The sequence below is a fragment of the Triplophysa rosa genome, linkage group LG20, assembly GCF_024868665.1.
Source record: "Triplophysa rosa linkage group LG20, Trosa_1v2, whole genome shotgun sequence".
Taxonomy (NCBI): Eukaryota; Metazoa; Chordata; class Actinopteri; order Cypriniformes; family Nemacheilidae; genus Triplophysa; species Triplophysa rosa.
The window spans coordinates 3,928,357-3,945,252 of NC_079909.1; the positions used below are offsets into that span (position 1 = coordinate 3,928,357).

The following is a 16,896-nucleotide window of genomic DNA, read 5'->3' on the forward strand; positions in this document are numbered from 1 at the left end:
ATAAGTTAAAACACAACTTCTGACCTGAAATCTTACCCAAAAGTTCAAATGATAAATCAATCAGTATTACGATAAAAACTTATGTTTTCAGTTTTGCTATGGAGATGTTTATGTACTCAGCAACTAATATTTGTTCGCTTTAAGAAGGTTAAAGATTACTTTAATTGTTAAATGAAACTGCCTGACATAATTTACAACCATGAATTGAACTGCATATTTTATCTGACAAATTTTAGACATCTGTGATGGGTACATGAAATTTGCATGCAGAAAGGACCCTTCCACAACAAGAAAACAGCGTTGCACATGTTGGTAATGGCGTGTGACTGAGGATGCAAACACGGGCAAGCATTGTGTCCTAGTTCCAGTGAGAGAACGACAGCTGCCAGAGCTAACAGACAGGAAGGGGGAGGAGACACTGGAAGCGACCGTGACCAACCAGCGAGCTAATATCCAAAGCCCACCCTGCCCCCACCCCCTGCATTACACTCCCGAGGGAAAGAAACAGGAGAAATGAGGCTGATAGGAAGTCAACAGCTGCAACTCTCAAACACTTCAGCCACAACCTCTCGGTTCCCATCCAGCCGTGCACCTGGATTACTCGCTGAAGACCAGATAGACAGACACATTGTAATCACATGATTCATTTTGTCTGAGATTTTTTATGCAATGGGGCAAAAGCTCACACTATGTGCATTGATTTTAATCTGATTCATGCACACTGGCACAGCCATGGATGAGCTCACATACCCAAATACAAAATCAGCTTCAGCATCAAGTAATTTGCTGCAAACCTGCAATATATTTCTCTTGCACATTTACGTAAGCATCTTGTTTGTTATTGAGTGATCTTCATGATTAAATCGTTATCTGATCATTTCTTTAGTGCACAATAAATCTAGGAAGGAAGAAAATGTATTGCTTTTTCCTAACATGTAAAAGCTTTATGAAAATTGATGCAGTAGCAAGGCAAAAGAGGATTGTGGATTTTCTAAGAAACCAATCACATTAATGGCATTTATGAAGATTTCATATTGAATCACAACTATAGGGGATGCTACTACGACTTTATTACACAGATAAACAAACAACAGCATCTAAAATGTTTCATGTCAGTGCAATTTATTACTATAATTTTATGTACGGAAGACTGATCCTTTTCTTTTCCAAAACAAAAAGAGTAAACACACAGCAGGTTACACAGCTAACTTTCATTGCAAACTAAACAATACAATAAAAAAACATACTTTTTCTGTACAAAATGTATGGTGCTCTCGTAAAGAGACTTTACTTTACAATCTGATCTGCAAAATATTGCAGATATTTCATATTTCAACATTATAAAACTTTTGGCCATATACAAAACACTCATTGAATAGATTTGTATAATGTTGTGCAGTTTATTTCTGACAGTATGATCACTGTAGTGTGTTTAGTGTTCTGAGTATTGCTATTTGTGCTAGAAAATGTAAACTGTATAATCAAAGTTTTGTACTTATGACAAGTAATCTGTAAAGCGTTAACTGCTCATTAACTATGAAATTAGTAAAAGTTTGAGTAACAAAACTTTACAATTTTGTATTTTTTCATAATGCATCATTTCAAACCAAAACACAATTTCCTTGACCTCTTTCTCACTTTATGTCACACACATACACAAATATTGTAACATTATTGCTGACATAATTGATTCTGTTCAGTTTTTAAATTGATTGGTAAATTGAGAATCCTCTTCGATTTGTTTTCCTCTCTCATTATCATTCAAGCAAGATATTCACGATATCTCACTTGTCTCTTGACCACAGATTATGTGTATGTAGGTTTATACCCAGCGAGACATCAATCTAAGTGTTATAATCATCTGAGATGCTCTGTAATCTCATTGTACAAAAGAAGACTCGGATATGGACATGACTGGTGAGAATATGTGTGGTTTGACATCAGCAGTGGAGTGTGGCGTTTAGGGTAGATATAAAATGCTCAACCATCACTGAAGCATGGAGTTTCATTGTGAGGAAAGTTCCAAACTTCTTTTTGTGTTCCAGTGTTCAATATTTCCTAAGCCCCTGATGAGAAGGATTCCCAAAGATATCCTATGGTATAACTTCTCTTTGGGCGATAGACTATGGGGCCCATGCAGAAAAATGTCCCAGGCATTTTAACCAAGAAACCTTAGATTAATGAAGTTATCAAGTCCCTGAAAGTACAACAGTGTGGCAGCAGAAGTGTATGTGCTTAGACACAAAGTGAAATTTGTTTGTGACTGGAAACTAACTTGACCACAAAGTTACAGAGACAGCAGTAAACATGCTCATTGACCTAGATAAGTGGAAATCATAACAACGTCAAGTGACAGAACAAGGTGGAATCAGCAATTGGACGGAAACCGATTTGACGTAAAACAAATTATGAAAAATACATATGCTGTAGTTGTAGAACTCACTTTAAGTATTCAAACTCTCGCTAGATTATTTTAAGTGCAGATCAAATTTGTATTTGAAAAGGAAGACCTGCATATATACCCTGAAATTCCTCAATGATTGTCATGTTGAGATTTGTTTTTACAAAAAAGGTCATTAACTGCCATAATTTATACAAAATGTCTGGTTCAGTGCTAGACCCAAACAGCTGTATTATAGTCAAACAGGGGATGGACTTTGTCCACAGGATCTGTTCGACTGTCAATATTCAGTTCAAGAAACTGACCCCTCTCTTCTGTCGGCTGAGGACATGACTGTCCCTTTCCCATTTGTCCTCCTGTCCAGAATGGTAAGTAAAAGCCACCTCGGGACTTTGTTGCCTTCTTGGGTCTCTTGAAGAGTTCCTTCTCTGGGTTGTGATCTGGTGACATCCAGCCGGGCTTCTCCTTCAGCAGTTTATCCCGATCGGGTCGAACGCCACGCAAGAACTTCTTAAATATGTTGGTGGTCAACGAGAACCTTTTACAGAGCTCTTGGGAGCGAGTGAGTCTGAGCGGGTGGGCTGGAGAATCGGGTCTGTTGAGATCCTTTTCAAGTTCGGGAAGATCCAACCAGTTGCCCACCAAGTCAGCAAAGACGTTGTCTCCGAGCACAAGAGGCTGACGATTGCGACTTTGACTCATGAGAGAGGACGTCCAATCACTGGAGTCATCCATACTGTCCGCGCCGTATTCACTGTCAAGCGACGGTCCCTCGCGAGACAAGCTATGCAGGATCCCCGGTAGGTCTACCTCATGGGCTGGAGGTGCCTGTTGTTTTGGTACAGACAAATCCTTCTGGTTGCTGGGGTATGGTACGGGAAATTGGCCCAACTTTGGACCACAGTACTCCACTTGTGGGGCTGTGTAACCTGAGATCTGTCTAGGCAGCGGTGTGCTCTCGCTCTCCAGGCTGGAGGATGAGGGCGAAGTCCCCAAGCTGTTGCAGTGGGGATGCTGGGATGGGTGCTGATCTTCTATAATGAAGGTCGTGATAGACTGGGGTGTCTGGTTGTCTGGATTGGGGATGGTGCTGGAACTTTTTACAGCTCCTTGAGTCAAACATACAGTATTTCCTGAGATCTCTAGTTGCTCAAGGGCAGTTTGAACCTGAAGAAGTTTCAGTTCTTGCAGAGCTCCCATCATACTGTTCATCTGAGCATGTAGTCCGTCACCAGCATCCTTCATGGAGAGCTGAAAGCACAAGAAAATAAATCTCAGTAAGCATTACAGGACCAAAAAACAGAAGGTACAGCGAACAGCAAAGGATCACTGTTGTGTAGGGATGTGGTTCTAAAATCTTTGAGGCCCAAGTACCACCTTAACTGGTACTTTTGGAGACCTGTGAAAGGACTAGGGTTGGGTATCGTTAGAATTTTAGCGATTCCGAATCTAATTCCAATTCCACTTAAAGATCCCTATCTTAGTTTTTGATTTAGTGCAAAAAACATGAAAACTACATACTATATCGTGGACCTCAGAGCAGTGTAGCATTACATTAACATTTCTCTTATTTGTCTACATTTACATTTATTCATTTGACACTATAGATTTGCACTAGAAGTGCTTAGAATTTCCTTTTTTGGTCCTGTTACTTTATTGATACCCTCATCCTTAACCTGACTGATGCTTTATAGGTCCAGTGTATGAACGGCACAGTTCACCTCTCCCTTTCAAAGCTCTTCGGTGGGATACACAGGACTAAGATGGTATCACGTTTTCACTTCTTTACCGAAGGAGATAATGTATTTACAAACGCGCTCTTTAGAGCAGTTTGTCCATTTAGGGCTACTGTAGAAACAACATGGTGAATTCCATGCAAGGAGACCCTGTATGTAGATAGAAATAGCTCATTCTGACGTTTTGAAGGTCTTTATACACCTCTGAAAACATAGTTATGTATATTATATTGCATTTCTGTCAGTAGATCCTCCAATAGATAACACATTGAACCGTTAATTTGATATTCTGATAAACTGATAAACATCTTGCATTTTGCCATTTCTGTCACTCCTCACTTTTTTTGGTTTCTTTCCACATTATGTTCTACACTTGCCCTTGATCAAGACCCCAAGCACCTACAAGGTACATGCATTCACAGAAATGTTCTATAGCAACACATCACAAATTGTGGAAAAGTCATTTTTATAAATTAATAAAATATGTAGATTTCTCAGTGTCCACCAGAAGATATCTAATAAAGTAAGAGCTGGGGGCTCCATATGGCCTGCGTCTCAGGGTGGAATGCACTCTTGGCAGCTGTGGACCGAGCCTGTCGCATTCCCACATGACACTGAAAGCTGCAGTCATGTGACCTCACCATTTCCCCTTCTGGTGTAACAGTCCCAGAACAATAAACCTGACTCTTGCCCAGACATGTACTGTACACTGGCACAAACTGCTGGATGCAATTTTGTGAAAGGATGCAATTAAACTTCTTAAGTTATTTGTAAAATATTTTAAACTGGCGAGTTGTCAATTATGTTTCAGATGTTTTTCCAAAACTTCTCTTATGATAAACATAAATAAACAAAAAATAAGAAAATAAATGTGAGTAGCATAGCTTAGATAACACTGTTGAAAAAAAAAATAGAAATGTTTGCGGTCTCTGAATTTTAAATGCACACTGCGCAAAACAAAGCTTAGAGACCTAATTTATGATTTTCATTTTATATAACCATTTCCATCAAAACTTCACAATAGGTAACAATACATTTTTCTCAGAATTACAAATGATATCATTACTAATGCAGATCATCTGTCCTCATAACCACACAAACATTTATAGCTATCGTCTTACCTGGCATCATCTTTCACGGAGGGGTTTCCCTGCCCTTTGCAACCCGAGTGCCTCTCTTCTCTCACTCCTCTCACCTTTCAAAAGGCATGCCCGACACCCCATATTTAACTCTCTGCCAATGAGAGACCCACTGAAGCCCTGGCACCCAATCAGACAGGACTAGACTTTAATCCCTAACAGAGGGGCCGCTTTATTCAAGCGTGATTGATTGTCAAAGAACGGGCGAGAGTCGTAACAGCAGGGAGGGGCCGCTGCCATATGTTTATATGACAACGTTTCACTTACACTGGATATCCTTTTGGGGTTCTTTGATAAGCCGCATGACAAGTGGACTGTTTTTACTCCACATATGCTGGATAGTATATAGTAAAACACTCAAAATTAAATGGTGCCAAGCTTTAAAAGCACCCAGAACAAAAGTACCACGTAAGCATCGTAAGTGTTCAGCATTTGACAAATTCATTTTATTCAATATTGAAAGAATTTTGATGGCTGAGAAAGGGAGCAAAATATAGGATGTTATTCATAGAGAGACATGATTGCTTATGACACAGATGAGAACCAATGCTGTTTGGCCCTCAGTGACGCCAGACATGGCGCGGCGTGTGAAACCACAATTGTTGAACCTAACCAAGACTGCAAACTCTTAGATATGGTCTCCTTTTGTATCCCACAGAAGCAATAGCAACATATGCAACAACATGAGAGTCAATAAACAATGACAGAACTTTATTTTTGGATGAGCTGTTCCTTTAATTACATCCATCTGGTTGTCCATTTCCAGCTTGTCTTTAATGTTACATGTACAGTATGTATAGTCTAGTCTTTTGGGATAATGGGACATCTTTATGAGCCGTGCAACGAGACCTCATAACCATTTGCTTAGAATGTCCCGAAGGTATTAACACATGAACTGTTTCAGTCTGCCATAACACCTCCAACAGGCTTTCAGAATGATTGCTCTTCAATAATTCAATGATTTTTTGTCTGCTGCACATGGAGGTTTGAGATAAACATTATTTTAGATTTTGAAATGCTTCAAAATCTGGATATTCTTAAGAGTAATAGTTTTCAGGTTTTAACTTGCTCTATTATAAGACTCAAACTGTTACTTCAACTTCATTAGCATTCCGAAACCTAGCATTAAGCTTATCAAAAAGAATACATGTTGACTGAAAAGTTTCTCCAACGCATTCACTAAAAGACCATCTCATTCTCTAAAAATAGTTATATTAAAGAAAATCACAGCTCATGAATCGCAGGTGTCTCTGACAGAAATTTAAAATGAAGAATTTCAGATTTTGTTGACATGTTGCATCATCTAACTAGATCTGGGTCGAACCCTCTAACCTAGCTCAGATGATATGTTGTAAAATAAAAACCAAAGCTTGCATTTTTGTATTGCCTGTAATAGCACAGTAGGCTACAGTATGGTATGGTAACTTTGGAAATGTGCTTTTTTTAAATCATGTATAATATTAAAGATAATAAAGGTTTTCTAGGCATGTTGTGTAGTTGTGCTTGGAGTATAAACTGAAGCTCAGATTTGAGAAGAATTTAGGTAGGCATGCACGAGTCATGACCCAAGAGAATGCGTGCAATTTATAAGTACAAGAGAAGATCAATAAATATTAAAAACAGATAAAACTTCAGTCCATGTGTGATTTTTTCCTGTTAGCTTTCAGTTTTTTCCATATTCCCTGATATGCTGTAGTTTGATATTTTTGCCAAATAATTTAGCTTAATAAATATCTAAAAGCCCATTTTGTACCATACACCTCATATCTTAATGGTTTAATTAAACCTGAGGGGGCATTAAAAGCAAATATTATGCAAATATGTCACATGGACATCACTTCTGGCCCCTAGGCTACGTATATTCTTCAGAACATTATAATAATGATGCTTATTTTGCTAAGCCTGTTATTGCTTATATTCCTAAAGCCTATTACCGCAATTTTCCCACAAAATATCAAACAATAATTGGCAGTACCACCACAGACTCCTATCTTAGATAATAGCATCCGTGTTTACTGTTTACCGTCATGCAGGGCCTTAACCACGGCCACGTTCTGCACCCTCTGGATGTTTTCTTTTAATAGCTCATGTGCTTCAGTGTTCTGAGAAAATCAGACTTAAAGTGTTAATATATGGACTGAACACTTCATTAAACTCCAAACAGGCCTCCAAAAGCCCACTAACTGAGATCTAAATGTTAGCCAGTGGCTAGGAAAATGCATCAAAGCAGGTTTACAAGAAACACATATTTACCAGCAAATGGGAACATCATTTAGAGAGTAGATACTGACTTGCCTCAAGATACCACAATTATCTTAAAATCATTATTTACTCACCCTCACGTCACTCCAAAACCTTATATTCAAATATTTTCTGTTGGACACAAACTTTATAAAAAATAGTTTCTGAAGTCTTTCTGAAATCATACAGAAGCTTTGTGTATGCATCATGCCAATTTTTTTTTTGCCTAAAAAAGACTTTATTTACTAATAATTTTCCCCTTCACGATTATGTTCAGGTAAAAACTAGGGATTGTCGTAGGTTTGATATTGTTGTCACCTAATCAGCAGTCATTCATACAGTAAATAAAGAATTTTCATTTCTTCATTTCTACATCTTTAGAAGAAGAAAATAGAATAAAAATAGTAACTTTTTTCATCTAAATGAAAAAAAAAAAACTCAATAAAACAACATATCTTATCTGTAAATATACATATTCAAATTGGGCTCAACTGATGAATTATTTATTTAAACAAACATGTATTGGGGCATTTGGAATAGACCTCTTGGAACTTTAATTGAATACACATGATATATATAATTATGATCTCAATGGGTACATTTGATAACATTTTCTTTAATCTGCTCTATTGGTAACGATCTTTCCTTAAGTTATAAGGCGAAGAAACGCCTTATATCCTGTTGACACGCAATATCTCAAAATAAAGTCCCTCAGATGGACCACAGACAAAGTCTTGTGTGCAGACGTGCTTGATTTCTGTTACATCAGATGTAAATACCAGCAATACAAATGTTTGCAAACATAATACGATGCAGGCATTATAGCACATGCATGTGCATGAATGCAAATAAAAATGTCTTTCATCAGGTCTTAAAGACCCACGTGTAGATACACAAACACCTGCAGATCTCAAAACATCCAAACAACTTAGGCCAATAAGACCATTCATAAGAGACACAGTGGGGTCACAGTCCTGTAGCCTAGAATAGACCCTTTCAAGCAGTGCATTCTGGGAACAGGAAGTGATGCAGCAGACATTGTCAAACTTTGTGACTAGTGCATTTCATTCCCAGCAGTGCCATGAAATATGAATGCAGTGCTGTGTAGTGCAGGAGTAGTAATGTGATCTAGGATCCACAGAGTGTCTCTGTGGCCTGTATGTGTGTGTGTCAGTTCAGAGGTCTACACATGAGACCTTGACATAATGAGTCGCTCTAATTGACAGTTTCCTGTCAGGGCTCTTGGATTTCTACATGGGTGTGTACTGCACAGCTGACTGGCCTGATACACAAATTGAATAAATGAAAATAAATGAAATAAAAAAAATTTGATCAATTGACATATCATATAATTAAATTACAATTGCAAAAACATTGCAGATGACTTCCACTGCTCCACAGACATCACTTGAAAACATATTAGATAAAAACCTGCTTTCTCATACAATGCTCCATATAACCAACAAACTGACAAAACCTTCTAACAAAATCAATTTACAGCCATTTACATGCTGATAAGATAAAGGCGTTTCCTTTTGACCCAGATAGATGATATCAAATACAGGATTGAGGCACTGAGTTAGGCTACATAGAGGTACTTGTGGCAGATTTTAAATACAGCAATAGAATAAAACACAATCCTGTCATTTAGAATATGTTTTATTTGTTAACTTTAATAACCTGCCTAGTGCCTACATCACTTTTACCACATAATTAAGTCACCAAAACACTTCAGGTTATCGAGCATTAGCCTGGCATATATTATAATTATTCTACATGTGTACGTGTTGGATTCATTTAAATGTAGGACACTAAACTCTATATAACGAACATTAAAATCTATTCCTCCATCCAAAATCGTCCAAAAAAGCTCAGCAAATCTCAGCAACAACCAAAGTACTGTAAGTACTCATTTCTTTTTAATCTATCTGTTCTCTATCTGTGGATTCATTTGGATGCAAATCTGTAAAATAAGCTTCACACCAAAATAGAAAGAGCAACTGATCTGTCCAAAACCCCGGACACAGTTGCTTTCAAATCACTTTCATATGAGTATGGACACGTAATCAGCAATCTGCAACACTGATGCACGCCATCAGCGCTAGGATCACCCGCGTCAGCCCTGCAGCTGCCACAAGGGCCCGGGCCAATTTTAGCCGAGGGGAAGGAAGGGCTGACTCAAGAATGAATGACCTGAGATCTGCTCTATTCTTCTGCTCGAATACAACAAACGTACAGCTTCTCAAAAACCTCCACCTCTCGATTGTTTATTTAAACCCAGCAGGACTTCACATTAAAGCGAAAAAGTGATAGTATACCCAAACATTTACGCACCCTGTTGTCATTTCAAACCTTTATGACTCTATTTCTTCAGCAAAACACAAAAGAAGATGTTTGGAAGAATGTTGTTAACTGGACCCCATTCACTTTCATTGGTTTTGTGTCCATACAGTAGAAGTGCTGTTCGGTGACCAACTTTCTTCAAAATATCTTCTTGAAATATCTATCTATTGAATCTTTTAGGACAAGTCCATGTTTTGTGAAAACTGAGGTGGAGGTTTTTTAGAAGCTGTACGTTTACTCTATTCGAGCAGAAGAACAACCAGAAGGTAATGGAGGCAATGCAATATTGTGAATATAGTCATAGCTGAAATGCACAAAAACCTCCAGTGCCATGATAATGTTTATAATATAACAGCATTGAGTGCCTTCACAATCATTACATAGTAAAACATGTTTCGTGCAGTACACAAATGTTTAGTAATAAATCTAGTTTATCCAACTAAATCTAACCAAAGGTTTTGAGCAACAGTAAGAAAAAAATTGGCGATACTGTTCATTGCTTTATCAATCAATATTCAGCAGTTTCTTAAATAGCCAAAGAACCACATCAGGTCAGAGTTCACCCTTTTTCATGACCTCTCAATGCCACACACACACACACACACACACAGACACACACACACACACACACACACACACACACACACACACACAGAATGACCCTTCTGACCCCCAGTCGAGTTCACACTTGTGTCTGGCTGACAATATTCAATTAACACCTCATTACAGTTGGCGTCTCAGCAGGTGAATGTATCTTTCTAGACATCAGAATTATGTAATATGCTTATAGGTGTAACAATGCATTGATTGGGGTGCATCAACCTGGTAATAAAATCCAATACATCATAATTATGGGATACACTTCAGTTTTACAACTGTTGTTACAACTTCTCTTGACCTTCTTCCAGAACTTCAATCTACTACCGATGTGGATGCATTTGCTTGTCCCTCCCATCCAGGGCAGGACTGTGAAGAAAAATCGGCCCTGGCATTTTTAGGCCCGCATCGGCCCTCCACCGAATCTGTCGACGGGGGGGGGGAGGGAGGATTGCATGCATACGTGTCTTTTGCATTCGCGTTGCATGCATTCGCATTTATAATACGTCCGTCTAAGCGGCCAACGCCTCCGTTACGGCCCCATACATTAGCGGCAAACGCATCCGTTCCGGCCCCATACATTAGCGGCCCACCGGGAAAACGCCCGGTATGCCAGATGGCCAGTCTGCCCCTTCTCCCATCAAATGTTGGCCTTTAGTATATTTACTCTATATGTTTTTTAGAAAATGTGTGCACGTTATATGGAATGATTACAAATTATACTAAAAGCATGAAACTTAATTGTGACCAAATGTAAATCTTATGAAGCATTGCATTATTTAGCAACAGGGTTGCTTTGGTAGGAAATATTTACAGTCCACCTAACTACACAGTTTAGGCCAAATAATAGAAAATACAATCATTTCAACTGGTCTCATCTTGAGGAATCAAATATTGGAATACAATCTTATCAGCAAAAGAGATCGGACAACAAAACTATGGCACGAAACACTACACTACTTTACTACTAATATTATAAGTGGACTTCAGAAAAGTAAAGCAAATAATAAAAAGAATGTATGTTCTTCCATTTTAAGATTATTAAAAAATGGTCCGACCATAGTGTTTGAATAAGACTTTTTTATTAGACCATTTTTGCGTGTTTTTTAATGAAATCTTATTGCCCAAAATGGCAGCAGACAGGCATGTGGTGTCTCTGGCACAGACACCAGATCTAAAGCCACGCAGACAGTCTGTGCTGAACAGGGGGTTGTGTGTTCTCGTCTATTTACATATGTGACCATGTGCGAGATTCACATAAACCCCTGTCTGTGCAAGCACACTGGGGTTCAACAGTCATGTCACACCACAGCTCATCCGCAGTCCCCATTTGACAGACGTGTGGCTAATTTGGCTCTCCAGAAGCCCCGGACACCTCGTGTTGAGCTGAGAGCCGTGTCTGGAAGCCTGATGCTAAAGCCGCTACCTCCTGTTTGAAGACCGATCCAGAAAATGTTGAAAAGTGTTTACTGCTTTCAGAAAGAATCCTTTAAATCACAGCCAAAGGATTCGTCACACAGTTTTTAATCAGCAATTCCTTCCTGACAACTGCAGAGAGAAATTGTCTATTTATTCATAATTTTGTGAGCAAATTTACATAGAAACAATGAGAAAGAAATTGTGGGATACCATGTAATATTATGCATATTTGCAGTAAACTTGGTACGACATGTAATAAAGCTCAAAATGTCATGTGTTTCATGACTCACTGCATATTAAATCAACGCTCCAAGCCAAGTATGCATACAAATTCCTTGAGAAAGATACATCATAGGTCTTTGTAGAACCGCCAAGAACTCACACAACTAATGTAAAATGAGAAGATCAAAGCCGAGAGTCAGCAGAAATCACACCTGCACATACCAACAATCTGAGGACACAGAAAACCTGTGGGATCTGCACATGTGCGGACTGAGTTTTGAAGCCTGGGTGAAATGCGTGAAAACATAAGGTCACACTTCCTGAAAACAATGAAACCCATAAGAAAGAAAGATCACAGATGGGATATCTAACATCTCAGTTACTTCTTCAAGTCATCCATGAGATTAAATTTGGTCTCAGATATTTTTCCTGAGCTCCTGAAATCTCACACATGTCTCCACAGAGTTTCAAAAGAGATCTCACCAATGTGTCAAACTGAGCTCAGATTTGTCAAGTCTGCAATCAAAAGTCATTATTATTGAAGATCTCAATATGAACTCAAACATTTCTCATCAAATTTACACAAATCCAGATTATTTTACCTCTACGCTCATTTTACACCTCCATACTTGGTATGTATTTAAACAACTGTCTCATTTGTTTTTGTTCTATTGATACATAGATGAATCAAAAATCAAATTTCCTGAGTTATGAAAGAGCAACATCTGGGCAATAACACTGGGAAGTGATGTGACTTCAAAATATCCAGAGACCTAAGAGACTACATAGATATGTGGATGTCTGTAAAATTAATGGGTTATTGTAATCATATTTCATTTTTTCTTAGCAATTGAAACTAAAAGCATGAAGCATAACATGAATATAAATCAGTATAAGTAAATCTTCATGGCTTAACATTTATAAATTGTAAACATCTGAAACGAGGCACACTCGATTAATCATTGAAGGACCCAATGAAAACACGTTTTTAACATTTTAAGGATTTTTAACCTATATGCAAATCTTTTTCAATCTTTATCATTGAAAAATAACCCAGATCGATCAACAATAAAAAACGACTGCCGACCCACGGTTACCGATGCGCTGCATGGATTATAACGTGGATGTGTTGATACGGTATACATACCAGTTCTTGTCTTAACCTTCTCAGACACGTGTCCATGTTTCTGCGAGATCGATCCATGTCTGCAGTCTGCATGCAATAAATAAATCAATCGATCAGTTTTCAGACGACAGGTTTTTGCGTTTCTTCTTTTATAGCATTCATCCTTGGAGATGCGCGCTTAAGTGTCTGATCTTCAGCTGAGAGCGAGCCAAAATAAACCCGCGCAGCGCCACCTTAAGAGCAGATTAATCAGATCAAAAAGTTATCTGAGCAAACAGACATTCAGATTGATTTAAATAATGTTCATGGGCATCTTTGTTCCGTCGATGTCCTGGCTGCTCGTCCTCTGTGCGCTCTGCGTGCGCTTTACAGGCTGATCAAATAACACAGACGCGCAGTCAGCAAACAGCAGTTTCGATTTATGACTCTGAACGATGGACATGTTTGGGGAGTCGTCTGTTGATGTATGATATGATGAGGTTCACTGCATTGGTTGAACTCGAAATCATTATAGGAAAATTATTAGGCTACGTTAGGACACATTGATGACAATCGCCCACGTGAATAATATTAGTCACGCAAACTATAAACTAAACATACATACAGTATGGAGAAAAAAATCAAAACATGTACTACAGTTCCCATACAATACGATATACTGTATGCTGGCCACTTGTTAGCTATTTTTCCTCCAACTCCCCAAAATAAAATTAATTTGTATGCTGTATATGGTTACATTAAGTGCCTTTTGTTGCACAAAACATTCTTCAGTGGATGAAGGTACAGACTATAAAAAGATAAGGAAATCGTTGACTAAGTTTCTTGGGGGAACCAACTATGGCTGTTCTTATAGCATTTTCTTTTTGACGAATGATCCAGTCCAACTCAGTCCAAGTGCACTAGGGTTGTCACGGTACCACAAACATGTCTTACGATACTATACCAGCTGAAGTATCTCGATACCAAGTAGTATAACGATGCTGTGCCATATAATTCAAATCTATACAAAAACACAGATTTAGATTAAACATTTTGCATTTACTATAGTAAACTATATTATACTTTGCACTAGAATATGTTGTTATATTAACTGTAGTAATTGGATAAATTGTAGCAAATACATTTACATTTAGTCATTTGTAAGTATACTTAAATATTTACTATGATAAGACTCAAAAACACTATTGTCTATGAGTTTTAGTAGTTTACTGTAGTAAATACTAAAGTACACTAGATAATGTTTCACGTAGGAACTAATTCAAATGTTGGACAAATTTAATTGATACAGCAGTCTTTATAAAGGGAAATATTAGGCTTACTTTTAAATGCAGAACTAAAACGGCCATTAGGTGGCGTCAATTTTCCACTGAGTTAGTGAATCATTTAACCAACTCGTTCAAATCGCCAATTTGAATCATTAACTCGCCGGAGACATTTAAAACACACATTCATTTTGGAGATAAACACAGCAAAAAGGCAGATGTAAGTGTTCAAATAAATATTAATGCAATACATATGCAACATTAACTACGGTACTACCGTTTCAAAAATAAAGAGGCATCGCGGGTATTTTGAAGCTTTAGCATCGCGATGCTACCGTAGCACCGGTACACCGTGCAACCCTACAACCAACGGCTCACTCCATCCCTCCCTTTCGACGCACTACAGTGGCTGACACAGAACTAATATGTCGTCACGTTTTCTTCTTTGCCGATTTCGTATTTACGAAATGCGCTCTAAGCAGTTTGTCCGTTTAGGGCTATTGTAGAAACAACATGGACAATTCCGTGCAAGTGGACATGCAGTGTATGTACATAGTAATAGCTCATTGAAAGGTAATAAAAACATAACGCTTCATTATGTAAGGTCTTTATACACCTCTGAAGACATAGTTATGTAAATTACATTTCTGTCAATAAATCCTCCAAAAAAAGACACATTGGACCTTTAAATTAAAAAGACAAAATAAGGCTTAAGGAAATGAAAGAAACAGATACATTTCCAGCATCAGCCTTTGTATCAAGATGTTTATATATAGGATATTTTATTTTCGTTCAATGGATAAAGAACTTGCTGTTGAAATTGAGTTTTCATGGTAAATCTTTGACTTGTGAGGGATGCAAAACCTATTCATAAATAAGAGATCAGCAGCTATCAGTGGAACCAGAGAAACATTACCCAATTTGCCCTCATATCATTATATAGTATCACATTTTTTTACAGTTTGTTAATTATAGATTTCTATCAACTTCATACAGGTCGAATTGAGTCACAATATACCAGAAAAATTTTTTTGGTAACCATTGCATTTAATGTTGATTCTCGGGATAAATGCTCCAGTTCTGTACTTTCAGGACACATATACATATTCCCCAGCAACTGTTTATTGACCCGATTCCATTCAAATAATTTCCAGTCTTGGCACATGCTATATGCCTGATGAGCAGAAGAGAGCAGGTAGGGTTCAGATTCAGCCCCCTAAAGCTAAAAGTAAGACATGAATAAATAAATGTGCCAAGCACTTTGGGTAGATGGAGAGATAGAGCGCATCTGATGGCTGGCATTACTCTGCCTACACTCCTGTTGTCGAGTTATTTTAAGAGCTTTTTGTGTAATAATTTGGGTGCCTGATCAAAGATTCATCGAGCAGCGAGAAGAGAGATCTTAACCATTGGGAATGCATTCGGTTTTGTGTTGCAAGAAAGGAAAGTCATACAGTATATTGTTAGTTGTTTCCAAACTGCAAAAATATCTTTGTATTTGGAATATGCGATCAAACTATACTCGAAGATCATTTAAAAAAATGATATAAAATAAACGTCAAACATAACGCTTCACATAATCTTTAGGTTTCAAACCTTAATTTGTTCGTAAATCCCTGACCGGATCCTCTTCCTGTTCTGCAGCTGTCCGCATGTGCTCACTTCCTTTCAGCTGCCAGTGCAACCAACCCAACAGGACCAAACTACCCTGACAAGAGAAAAAGACTTTTGTGCTGATGTAGAACCTGTCTCTCTCAGCCAAATCGTATAACCTATAATGAGAAAGCAAGTTATAAACAGTTCAGTCACGGTTCAGCAAAAAAGGGAAACCTCGGAGACCACACAGCTAAACTGTGTCAGCTTCTCACATTAACATTTCCATGCGTCTTTCATTAGAGACATATTCTGGTATGTGAATGATACCGTACACAATGAGCTACTGTAGCCTTGACAATACAACAAATACAAACTTTATCTATATGGCAGAATAAAACTGATCTTCAGAGTATTGAAGTACAGTAAAGCAGAACCCAAAGGCACAGACAGTGAATGTAGAGCCATAAAACAGTTGACGGGACACATTAGGCAGTAATTACCACTCACATGGAACTCAAGGAGCAGCAAAGGACTGTGGGAAATAAAACGTTCAGGAATAAAGGAAAGTGCTATTCTTTTGTAAGAGGATGATGATGAATAGAATATACAGAAGAAGAATTTGAAGCATGACCAAGTTCCAAAGGGGAACCTCTTCAAAAATGTTCAGTCAACCATTAAAACCAAGCTTTAATCTTTTGCATGGGTGTCTATTAATGATATATTAATTAATGTTGGGTCAGTTCAAAAGCAAAAACAAGTAAGGCCAAATTGTCTTAGGGATGCAAAAAACATACTCAAGAAATTGTGTTTTTGA

General features: G+C 38.0%; 1 protein-coding gene across 2 annotated transcripts; it reads right to left on the bottom strand.

Annotated features, from left to right (window-relative positions):
- Positions 1-1,069: 1,069 nt before the first annotated feature.
- Positions 1,070-13,648, bottom strand: LOC130571265 (PAK4-inhibitor INKA2-like). 2 transcript variants are annotated; one of them, XM_057362130.1, is made up of 2 exons: positions 13,246-13,648; positions 1,070-3,652 (listed from the first exon to the last, which is right to left on the bottom strand). In XM_057362130.1, the coding sequence occupies exons 1-2, from the start codon at positions 13,315-13,317 to the stop codon at positions 2,615-2,617; spliced, it is 1,110 nt and encodes a 369-aa protein (XP_057218113.1). In that variant the 5' UTR covers positions 13,318-13,648; the 3' UTR covers positions 1,070-2,614. The 2 variants fall into 2 exon arrangements, with proteins under 2 accessions (XP_057218113.1, XP_057218114.1); XM_057362131.1 differs by lacking the exon at positions 13,246-13,648 and adding an exon at positions 5,259-5,599.
- Between the last annotated feature and the right edge of the window lie 3,248 nt (positions 13,649-16,896).